Consider the following 12,915-nt stretch of genomic DNA (forward strand, 5'->3'; position numbering starts at 1 on the left):
TTAAAAGTATCAGTATAACACTTTTCCATTCATACAGAGATAAAGAGTTGCAGAACAGAGAACAACATTTGTTTTGTTGAGGGTTGATAGGAACATTGCAGCTAGACTCAGGTGGACAGCTGGAAGAACAAAGGATTCTGGCACCAAGAAATCTGCAACAACCAGCTACACACTCTCCCCTTTTAGTATTAAAGAGACCTAAATCCTAACTCGGGGAAAATGGTTCACTGGGACACCAGTCCACCATCTTCCTGGTCTTCCGGCTTTGCAAATAAAGTCACTATTCCTTGCCCCAACACCATGTCTCTCGATTTATTGGCCTGTCATGTGGCGAGTACTACAAGCTTGAACTCAGTAAAAGTACCTCTACCATAGGAATATTATCAGGGCAGATAAAAGTTAGGAAAGAATGAAAATCTAGTTACCATGCTCTGAACATTTTCCTGGGCCCCAACAGACTAGACTGTGTATGCAGTTTAAAGACACATAGTTTAGGCATCTCTTACATGTTATATTAATAACATATTATATTGACATCTACCAGACTGTAATAGGCTATTTAATTCTGTTCTGCCACCATCCTACCCACAGGAAATTTGAACCTTCTTCAGAGCCAGGTCCAAGTCTAAGTTCATACATTCTGAGAGTGATACTTAGTAGAAATGGATGACACTCATCTTTTAATACTGATGAAGTATTATTCTCCAGAATATGCATAAACAACTAACCACTAAGAAGTAGTCAATGCAGTAAGAAGTAGATACTGCAACAGAAAAGGAAGGGAAGTACCAACAAAAGAAAAAAAAAGGAAGGGAAAGAAAACAGAAGCATATTTGTTACGGTGATCTATAATCAGTGATCTTTGATGTTACTATTGTAAAAAAGATTACAACTTGATGAAGGCTCAAATGATGATTAGCAATTTTTAGCAATAAAGTTTTTTCCTAATAAATTTATTTATTCATTTATTGATTTATTTCTGGCTGCACTGGGTCTTCTTTGCTGCACATGGGCTTTCTCTAGCTGCGGCGAGCAGGGGCTACTCTTCATGGCAGTGCATGGGCTTTCCATTGTGTTGGCTTCTCTTGTTGCAGAGCACAGGCTCTAGGCATGCAGGCTTCAGTAGTTGTGGCACACAGGCTCAGTAGTTGTGGCTTGTGAGCTCTAGAGCACAGGCTCAGTAGTTGTGGCACACAGGCTTAGTTGCTCCCCATGGCATGTGGGATCTTCCCAGACCAGGGATCGAACCTGTGTCCCCTGCATTGGCAGACGGATTCTTAACCACTGTGCCACCAGGGAAGTCCCAATGAAGTATTTTTAAATTAAAGTCAACAGGCAGAAATTGAGATGGTGCCTAAGATTTTATCAATTATAGAATAGAACAGCTTTTCGGTCAGTAATGTCTCAAAATGATGGTGTGATGTGACTGATTATTAGAAATTTCACAGGTAATTTATTAACAATAATAGTTGAATATGATAAATTGTCTTTTTTCAAATTAGAGCCAACTAATTTTAATAACATAATTCTTACTCATATTCTAATATACTTTCTGGAGTAGGAATCTCCATGGGAATAGTTGTACATGTTAATGTAATTTCACCTTGCAGCAGCAGAGATACTGAGAACAAGTGTCAGGAATGCTAACAATGACCTCAGGCTAAGATTTATTTAATTACTGGAACCTAGAAGAGTAAGAGCTGTTGTTCTTAATTAACACCTTTATCATATTTCAAAAATTAACCTTTACGGGCCAACACTGCATATCTTGAACTTTTATGAAATATATTCAAAGAAAAGTTTCACTAGAAAGTAATACACAGTAAACAAAATTTTAACTTAATGCATACTTCATGCCTATCTTGCTGGTTATGCTAATCTTGAACTTAAGTGATAAACTGGGATCAACTAAGAGGAAAAGAATGTCAGTGACTCAGACCACACCATAAAAGCAGTTTCTAAAATAACAGCACACTCACATATATACACTTACCAGGTTCCTAATTCTAATCAATGTGGAATGGAAAGGGGAGTTTTAAAAGTAATACACAATAATCCCATGCACCACTAGAGCACTATAAAATTCCAATATTAAATTTAGGTTATATTGAAACCAATACCAAATAAAACATTACAGCTCTATAAAATGAGGAGGAAATCTGCACTCATCACTAGAATGTTTTGCTTCTTCCATTTAATTTCCTAAATGCATCAAGAAACCCCCATAACTAAAAAAACAAAATATAAAATACTTACTTTTTCATTTTTTTTGAGTTATACTTGACTTGGTAAGCTGCCTGGATTAATTTGTCTGGACCACCATCAAACTGATGTGGAATGACCTTCTGAAAGTGCTAAAATACAATAGAAGAAAAACATAAGAATGACTTAGTACCGTTTATTATCAATTAATTAATAGTAAAATCTAGAGACATTCAAGAAATCATGGCCTGGCTTACCTGTAACATCCCTTCCATGTCGAGTTGCATCAGTTCTGCCTGATTCATTTGAAGAAGCGCTAATCCTACCCGAAACACTATTTCTAAACCCTGAGGAATCAAATTATAAAGTCAAATTTATCTTATTCTTTCAAACCAAAAACTAATCATTCAAAAGAATACTAAGGTAAACATTTAGGTATCTAAACAGAGGTGCGCACACATTTTCTGTAAAGAGTTGGAGAACAAATGTTTTAGGCTTTATGAGCCCTACCTATGGTTGCTGTCACAAATAATCAACCCTGCCATTGCAGCTCAAAAGCAGACACAGACATCACATCAACAAATGGTCACAGCTATGTTCCAAGAAACTTTATTTACAGAAGTAAGTGGAAGGACAGATTTGGCATGCAAACCAGAAGAGATTAGTACATGAATCATAGCTTGCTGGCTCCAGACTAACCTAACTTAGCTACATTATACAAACTGATCTTCCCAAGATGTAATTAATAACAATTAATAATATTCTTAGGTGCTCTCCATCACTGATCACCTATCCTTACCTTCCTACCTTCTCACTCAAAATATACAAGACAAAGGATCACTACTACATATCACTGACAATTAGAAGGACTGCCTGCAAGGTGTTCATGGGATAGAAGAAACTTAATTATACTCATTACTTCTTCCTCTTTGGGTAACAGATGCATTGCAACAATATTGACTGTAAGGTAGATTTTACCCCTCACTAATTCTCACTAAATCAAAAAGGAGGTGAAACAGAGGTCTGATTAAGAGTGTGGGCTCCAGATTTTGAATGCCTACATCTGAATCCTGGTTACTATACCACTTATGTGTCCATAGACGAGCTACTTAATCTTTCTCTAAATATTGGCTTCCTAATCTCTCATCTATCAAACGGGGAGATGAATAGTACTGATAGGGTTGTTAAAGGATTAAATGAGATTATCCAGGTAAGCAGTTTAGCATGGAACACATGGGTCTCCTTTGTCATTGGCCTCATTGCCCAGCTCTCATTAACCCAATGATTCCTTTGCTCAGTCTGCCCATTAACTCACCTCAGACATAAAGATATCAAATATCCTTGTTGCAATTGGTAGTGGAAAAGTCGTAAGGAAGATAGTCAGAAACCAAGATGATGCATACATTGAGGTATGAAAACTCTGAGACTGAAAATGCACAAAGAGCTCTGGAAGATGCTCCTAAAGAGATGAAAAGAATTTCTTAGTTAAAACATGGTAAAACTGAGTATTTTAAGCCAGACCATTGTATACATACTAAAGTAGCTGATAGCAAACATAAAATTTAGGCTTCATACGGAAGAGTTAAGAGGCAGAAACTGACACATTCTGGACAGTGGTTATTGTCTGGAAAAGAAAGAAGGGAAAAAGGATGTGGAGTTGGAACTTAAAAAGTTGGAACTGGGGGCTTCCCTGGTGGCACAGTGGTTGAGAGTCTGCCTGCCAATGCAGGGGACACGGGTTCATGCCCCAGTCGGGAAAGATCCCACATGCCGCGGAGTGGCGGGCTGGGCCCGTGAGCCACGGCCGCTGAGCCTGCGTGTCCGGAGCCTGTGCTCCACAACGGGAGAGGCCACAACAGTGAGAGGCCCGCATACCACAAAAAAAAAAAAAAAAAAAAGTTGGAACTTTTTAATGATTTATTAATAAAAAGAAAAATTACAATAAATAAGTAAAAATTTTATATTTCTTTAATCTTATTTGTGGGTACATGGGTATCTGATATTTTCTATACTTTTCTATAAACTATAATATTTCCAAAAAAATTTTTTCTTTTCTTTTTTTTTTTAATTTGCGGTATGCGGGCCTCTCACTGTTGTGGCCTCTCCCACTGCAGAGCACAAGCTCCGGATGCGCAGGCCCAGTGGCCATGGCTCAGGGGCCCAGCTGCTCTGCGGCATGTGGGATCTTCCCAGACTGGGGCACGAACCTGTGTCCCCTGTATCAGCAGGCGGACTCTCAACCACTGCGCCACCAGGGAAGCCCAAAAAAAATTTTTTAAAGGAAAGAAATGTTATCTTGAAATACTTTCAGTGCTATCTACCATTGGTCACCTATCCTAAGCTTCCTACCTTCTCACCCAAAATACAGATACTTCAACACTCCAGTAATTCAAAACATAAATGACACATTAACTGAAAATAAACCAAGGGAGTTTAAGGGTGATAAAAATAAGCTTACTAGTTCAAAAAGAAAAAAAATTAAGAATCACCAAGACCTACTTTGTCTTTTACTTTAAAATGTAAAAACATTTTGTATATCCCCTTCATCTCATCACACACAGAAAAGATAGAGAATTTTTAAATTGCTGTGGGTAAGGCTGCCAGGGAAAAGTAGACTTGTGAAAATGGCTCTTATGCCAGCTGAATGATTAACCTATATTCTTAAATTCTGCTTACCTAACTGAAATTTAAGTAATTGAAGAATATTTCTACCATTACATTACAGGACAAAATAGTAAATTGATTTATATATATAAATATAAAATTAAATCCAGAAAGATGAAATACTTCAAAGGTATTTTTTACTTGGTTTTGATTCCTCTCTTCCTCCTCTTCACCCTCACAGTCACTAAGACTCTGACTCTTAAACTAGTAACATAAAAGGATAGAAACAATATATTTTTTAAAAGATTACAGGCTAGCAAAAAAAGTGATGAAAAGGGAAAGGCAGGGGAGAGGACTGAAAGAGATAAAAGAGATAGTCTCAAAGGAAATGAATTGATATCAGTGTCCAAATGTCATGGGCTTCTGTAAGAGAGCAAAGTCTACATAAAATAATAGGATACAATATGGCATAATAAAGAAATTCATGCATCTAGGTTATGATATACTATATTTGGCACAAATGCTTAAGGTCTGAATATAAAAACTAGTCAAGTTCCAGACTGTGATCTACCTGCAGACAGCGCCTAACTGAGAAGTAGGTCTAAACTGTGGATTAACTGAACAACAAATGATGATGTGATTAAAACATTTTTTTTCTATTGCTTTAATGCTTTTAACATTAAATTTGCTTAGTTGTCACTCAAACCAAGATGACAAAAAATATAAAGGCAATATGTTTTTGGTTAACACCACACTTTTACCTGTATCATGCATTCAAACTGGTACATACAAAGGCCTAATTCTGCCATACTTGGTTTAAAAAGTTCACGAAGTCTATAATCTTGCATTAATTTAACAAATACACAGAAAGCTTCTTCTTCTGGCATCTGCATTAGGAGGAAAAAAGCAACATAGGTTAATGTTCTGTGATATGCAAATAAGCTAAACACATTTAAACTAAGTACCCATCCAACTATAAACAATGTTGTTATTTTGGTTTTTATTGTCATTAACTTTTTCTTCTACTGGAGCATAATTGCTTTACAATGTTGTGTTAGTTTCTGCTGTACAATGAAGTGAATCAGCTATATGTATATATATATCCCCTCCCTCTTGGACCTCCCTCCCACCCATCCCCACCCATCACCCCACCCATCTAGGTTGTCACAGAGCACCGATCTTAGCTTCCTGTGCATTATAGCATGTACCCACTAGCTATTTTACACATGGTAGTGTATATATGTCAATCCTGAGTGCCATGTGGTACAATATTAAGAGCAATGGACTAGAAATCAGAAGCTTCTAATTTCCCATTCTATCACCGACAATGAGAAGTTAGACAAATCTTACAGCCTCTGAGACCAGCTGCCTCACTTGCCTTACTCATGAATTCAACCAATGATTATTCATTTAAAGCCAGATACTTCTCTCTGAGTATATACCAGTGAACAAAATAAACAGTATCTACAAGGAGACTGAACCTTCTAGTTGGGGCAGACAGATAATACATGGAATAAATCAATTAACATATATGTCAGATGGTGAGAAGTGCTATGGAAATAAAGCAAAGTAGAGCAACAGGGAATCCCAGGGAGCTACAATGCTATTTATAATATATAGATAGGTCAGGGAAAGTCTCTTGATAAGGTAACATTTGAGCAAAATACTGAAGTAAGGGAACAACTGAAGAAAGAACAGTCCTGGGAGAATAATACAAAGGTCTTGAAATGGAATCACAATTGGCATGCTCAAGGAACAACGAATAGCGGACTACTAAATTAGTAGTAATGTTACAAATGCAAGTATGGTTATGGAGGAGAAATAAAGAGAACCAAATTACATAGGATTTTAGAAGCCACTGTAAGGATGTGGACTTTTACCTTAAGTAAGATAGGAAGCCTTTCAAGGGTTCCAAGCAGAAACAATATGGCGTAAGTGTTAAAAGAACTTGTAAAATAAGTTTTAAAAAAACCTATAATTAGAGTTTTAAAGGTTCCAATTTCACATTTTATGTGTAACTCACTAGATAATCATATCAACTAAGATAATGAACGTAAAAGCTCTGTAATAAGAATATGTAGGCACATAACACATATACAGATTATTTTGTGGTCTTTTTTTTTTTTGGCCTGCCACATGGCATGCGGGGATCTTAGTTCCCCAACCAGGGATGGAACGCATGCCCCCTGCAGTGGAAGCACGGAGTCCTAACCACTGGACAGCCAGGGAATTCCCCTGTGTGGCTTTTCTTAAAATAAAATTTTCTAATGTTCATTCACTCACATTATACCAGTGTGTTTCAAAAGACGAAACCTCAAAGGGTCTCTAGGCACTCTTCTTACTGAAGACTACTTTTATTAACAATACACTTTTCCTGGACTTGACACAGCCATGGACAGGAGCCAAGAGTTATTCTTGGCAAAACCCATGCTTCCTTCCTTCCTCCCAACACACAGCCACAGTTTTGCCTTGGAGGCCATCCTTATTAATCCTGTCAAGGTTTATAGCCCCACTGATTTTTGTATCAGTTACTGCAAGAAACCACACCTCCCAGAACTCTCATCCCATGTGCTTGGTTCTACTGCTCCCATAATTTAACACCATTTCCAATATTCCCGAAACCTTTTCCACAGTACTTTCTGAAACTGATAATACGCCATAAACAAAATATCCTACCTATACCCTCAATCTGTTTACCAAATATTCTTTCACTGTCTTTCTCTAAGTGAAACCTGATTCCCCCGAAGAATACTTCAACACCGAAACCTGGCTCTCTCCTGAGGTGGCTGTTTTCTCTCCCAGAGCACTGGAAGAGGCCTAGGGTAGAGAGGTTTATGTCCCTCCTTGGACCTTAATGCCTCACTGCCATTGCATTAACTGCCCCTTCTCTCTGAAACATATACCAGCAGATGTTATCCTTTACTCCTCTTTTTTTTTTTTGCAGTATCTACAAACCTCTGGATCAACCCCCAACCCCAAACTCCACTCATTTTCATGAGGATTAATTCCCTGGCCTAGCAGATCTTTGACTCCTTTCCTCCAATGATCCTGGCCGGTAGTTACTAGTGCACGCTCTAGGGCCACACCACCTGAGGTTCAAATCCCAGAGTGATACTTTTAAAGTATGAATCAGATCACATCACTCCACTGCTCAAAACACTCCAGTGCCTCCCCATATCCTCAGTAAAAGTCAAAATGCTTACAAGGTCCTACATGATGTGGCCCCTTACTACTTCTCCAAACTCATCTCCCACAACTACCTTCCACTTTCCACTTCTCCCCCCACCCCTCAACTCCAGTCACAGTGAGAATGAGTCAATTTATCTCCCTTTTTTGCCTTGTAAGAACTTCTTCTCCTCTGAACATATCAAATAATTCATTCCCTCTCTCCTCCGCAATAGCACTGATATAGAAATTGGGAGAAGGTTTTAAAAATGGTGATATTTTAAAAAATAAGTTGAAATGATTGAATAAAAGACCAAAAGGAGGTAGAAAAAATACTATTACTGGGTCCCTCTCAAAAAGATTGAAACGATAGTCACAAAATGAAAAAGTGACACCAAGTAAAATATAAATATGAAGAACAATCACCCAGTTGTTTTACAGTCATTCCTTTTATTATAAAGAAATCTGCACACTTGAGTCTTACAGCAATGTGTTGCTACATACTTTCTCTATGACAATGAGTTAATAAGAATCACTGAGTTCTGAACTCAGTGCAGAATTGAGTTGCAAAAACAAGCCTACATGACTCGAAGTTATCTTCAAGGTTTCTTTTCAGATCAAATTTTAGTCTGAGACTAAATATAGAGTATGATAGACTTTTTTTTTAAATTTCAATAAGGCTGGAGAGGTAACATAACATACTATTTCCCTTCAAAGTTATGACTGATTGTCCCTGTCTTTGACTTCTGAAAACACCCCACCCAAAATAAGTCACTGCCAATGGAAATACATGTTATATCCCCAGGGCAGTAAAAGTGACTGAGTACCTCTATTTTAGAGCCTATAGTAAAACAGGCATAACAAGTCCTCAGCTCTGTGACAAATAAAATTACTGTATAAATTTCCAAAGACGTTGTACATCATAAGTAAGATTTTCTTTTCTTTTCTTTCTTTTTTTTTTTTTTGTGGCTGTGCCGCACAGCACGTGCGATCTTAGTTCCCCAACCAGCGATAGAACCCACCAGGGAAGTTCCATAAATAAGATTTTCATACCAACACTTTAATCAGTCCTCCTTGGCTGGGAAAAGATTATTCCTCGTTAAATATTGACATATAAGTTAAGATTTAAAAGTAGATACAGGCTTTAGAGAATATTATGGTCCAAATGTGGATAAGGTGAAATTTGATTTAGTGGCAGCATATCTATTGTATGTTACTTTCAATACTTTTAATATTTTAAAATGCAAACTAAATGTTCCTATTTAGACTATGTTTAGGGGGAAATACCCAATATCCACTTACTAAAACAAGGATGATATTTAAGTTCTCCAACTTTAATAAAGAACTTAATTGGACATTTAATACTTGTACTAACTTACCTGCATAAGCAACAATCCAACTATAAAAGCACTTCCTTGACAGTAACCAACCTCACGATCCACTAAAGAATAGGCCTAAAAAGTAAAAAATGTTGTTCAAAATACTTTCACATGATATATCATACCTTCCTTCTCTAAAAGCCTAAAGACAGTAAGAAGGTAGATTAAAGACCATTTTTTTTAGAGAAGCTCTTGCTTGCTTTGCTGTAGATGTTATCCTATCCTGTAAGTATTTTAAAAGCAAATGATTTATTACATAAAATTTTATTTTGATGATTTCCCAATTAGGAACTGACAACTCCTAAGGACAAGAAAATAAAGGCATTTGTACTCAGGAAAGTGACAAAGCTTAAATATCATTAAAAATATATATCTGACAAAGATCAAAACTAGAGTAGGATGAAGGTAAAGCACTGACAAAATTGAAATGATTTAACAAGTAATCAATATTTCACGGAGGAAGCTAGAAGGAAAAGGAATTATGCAAAGGGAAAAAGCAACATTGGAGAAAAAATTACAATGGCACACACTTTTAAGGGCTAAGAGCCCTTAGCAATGCTGGCCACAGCAAGCGAAAAATTTGCTCCCAGATTGTGACTCATAGAAGGTGAATTATTCATTCTCATGGAAGATCTTCTCTATGGTATGTATAGTGATTTATAGGTTATTTGATTTCAGTCAACTAATACCAAGCAATGTGAGGAATTTTCTAAGAGTTCTCCAAAGTAGACAATAATCTAGCACCAGAATTAAAGCCAAAATTATGCTAAAGTCAAATTTATTGCCAAAGGCAACTGATTACTGGGGTGAGAGTTCATACTTCATTATGAGAAATGTTTAATTTCAACCTCCTGAGAATTCATTTCATCTCAAAAAATGAATAAATAGAACTTACCTTCATTACATTAAACAAAACCTCCTGTCCAAGACTATCTTTTTCCTTAAAAAAATTGTGTTCAGGATAAGTTCTAGCAATGTCCCTTCGGATCAATTTTTCACAAGGTGAGGTCATTTTCAGGAGTTCTGAATACTGATCCTTAATTGGCATACTTTGTGCACTGCACAAAAGTTGCCAAACTATTGCTCTAAAATGATGGGGTATCCCTTTACGAACAAGTTCCTACAAATAAAAATAAAAATAAAAATGTTTAAGTGACTTATTTAGGCTTCCTACCTTGAAAGCCAAAGAAGACTTATTGGAGATTGGAGTAGAGTAGATGACTTTCTCAAATTTATAATTCACAAAGCTACTTTTATAAAAATAAGACTAGGGAACTTTTTAACCAAGCCTAAGATTTGGCTAAGATACGGGTATATTCTGTTCTGATCAGAGGGACAACAATGCCATGGATAAATTCTTGTCATTTCACTCAGAGTATGGCCTCTAAAGGTATTAAGGACCTGATAATCTGCAGAGCTGTGAATGATGGCACTGTAACCATCATCTTTCAAAGGGCTGTTTTATGTTTTAAAATAAAAAAAGTAAAATACTGGTAACTGAAGGATGTAGGATGTCACAACTTCCATTTCTGAATCTATAAGAGAATTTAATGTCTAAAATAATTTTCAGCTATATATTTCTACAATTAGGAGACCTCTATAACAATTGATAGCTACAAACCAAAACTTCTACGGGCACAAATATATAAAGCAGACCTCTTCATCATAGTACTTGGGAAGTACTAGAATCTGATTTTTTTTAATCCTCTATTAATTGATGCCTCATGCCCTTTCAGATAAGAGGAAGGACTTAAGCAAAGAGTATGAATACCTTAACTTGCTTTTCCTTCTTTTTGCGCACATCTTCCCATTCATTCACAATTCTTCCCCAAAGAATCCAAGAGTCTTCTTCAAGGTGACTGAGGTTGCTGGAGGCTGATGAACTTGATACAAGGGAGGAGCCACTGTTTCTTCTTGATCCATTTACAGATCTTAAAGATTTACTATCTGTTTCTAACAATCTAAAACATAATTTAAAATTGCTCAACATCTCACTGTGACACTAGATGACATGATGATACTTAAGAGTTTCACTACTGCAATTTAGCCATGGTTTTAAAATATATATAATTTCAATAATATTTGGTCGGCATCTATAAAATTAACTGCTGTATTTTTTCTACTAAGCATAGCATTTTCAAAATTTGAAATAGTAAATTATGTTAAATATTTTACTATTAGTCCCCTCATAATTTCCCTTCATCACCACTAAAAATTCAAATTAAAAGAAATCTTCTGGTGAGAAAAGTGATTGGGAGGGCTTCAGGAAAAAAAAACTACTTGGAAGAGGTATAACCAAGTCTATGAAAGAACTAACCCTATCATGTTTACAATGTGTCTAGGGCTAAAAAAGTAAGGCAGACACACAAATTAATCAAATCCCTAGTCTTTTTTCATTTTGCTTTTACCGATGCGTAACTAACCTGCCCAAACAAAAAGTGTTTTGTTTGGCCCATGCAATGTTTGAGTAAAAAACTGAGTAATTACTAAAACTAAAATTAGAAGATTTCATTTATCTGTTTATATACACATATATTTATATTTATTTACAATTCTGGATTCTCTTGAAAAATAAAAAGATAGGGACTAGGCCCACATTCCTAAACAGAAACAACAGGATGTAGCAGAATAGGAGCTTCTCCGTTTAAATGAGAAAGGACTTTAATCCACTAACTCTCCATAATCCCTACTATCTCCCAAAAACTCAGGCCAACTAACAGCTGTCATTTATCATTGGACTTGCACTTTTAAACTGAAAAGTCTTTACTCTTAAGGCCCTGTTTAAGGCCTCTTCCTTATCTGTAGAATGATGGGTTAAGATAATTTCAGAGATCCATTCCATGACTCATTACAACATCAAATCCATTATTTCTTTCACATGTACACAGGCTATTAAAAAAAAAAAGGCTGGAAAAATGTGGCTCTATCATTATAAAGATGTAAATTATATGTCATTCAATAGATTATTAAAACATCTACTTGGGTATTTAACATGGCTACTATTTACTTCCAGTAACTCCTTCAGAAAATCATCTGCTTAGACAAGAAATGCTCCCAATACTAATTTATGATATATAAAAACTAATTAAGAAAAGAAACATATGAGTCAAATTATACCAAGCAGATTATAAAAACACCCTTTGTGAGCCATATTTATATCTTGCTCAACTTTATATCCCTTTATATCATTTTGTATTTAGCTCAATACAAAGTACACTGAACACTGACTGAGTCGAAATAAAGTCAAAATCCCCATATTAAAAAATACCATCAAATACCAGATAGTCATATTCAATAACACAGTAATATAAACAGTACTCATTCTATCCTTATTCATGGGATGATTTAATACATTTTTATGGCAACAATAAATTAAATAAAATGTCCCAAATATTTCTAGGAACAGAAAAACTTACAAAACAGCCAAATTCAGGGTCAACTCTTTGCTATAAATATTCTTTATCAGAAAAAACTAATTAGGACTTTTCCCTGGTGGCACACTGGTTAAGAATCCGCCTGCCACTGCAGGGGACATGGGTTTGAGCCCTGGTCCGGGAAGATCCCG

The 12,915-nt window shown here is 36.1% G+C and overlaps 1 protein-coding gene across 2 annotated transcripts in view; it reads right to left on the reverse strand.

Moving 5' to 3' along the window:
* The window catches only part of EVI5 (ecotropic viral integration site 5), a 204,697-nt gene that overhangs the window by 120,114 nt on the left and 71,668 nt on the right, over positions 1–12,915 (reverse strand). For both annotated transcript variants that reach the window (XM_065877096.1, XM_065877097.1), the window contains 7 exons: positions 11,122–11,311; positions 10,246–10,470; positions 9,351–9,425; positions 5,568–5,693; positions 3,518–3,661; positions 2,460–2,549; positions 2,257–2,354 (listed from right to left, as the gene is read on the reverse strand). In XM_065877096.1, the coding sequence (XP_065733168.1) occupies positions 2,257–2,354; positions 2,460–2,549; positions 3,518–3,661; positions 5,568–5,693; positions 9,351–9,425; positions 10,246–10,470; positions 11,122–11,311 (948 nt within the window). The remainder of the gene's footprint in view (positions 1–2,256; positions 2,355–2,459; positions 2,550–3,517; positions 3,662–5,567; positions 5,694–9,350; positions 9,426–10,245; positions 10,471–11,121; positions 11,312–12,915) is intronic.

Source organism: Phocoena phocoena, chromosome 1 (assembly GCF_963924675.1).
Source record: "Phocoena phocoena chromosome 1, mPhoPho1.1, whole genome shotgun sequence".
Classification (NCBI taxonomy): Eukaryota; Metazoa; Chordata; class Mammalia; order Artiodactyla; family Phocoenidae; genus Phocoena; species Phocoena phocoena.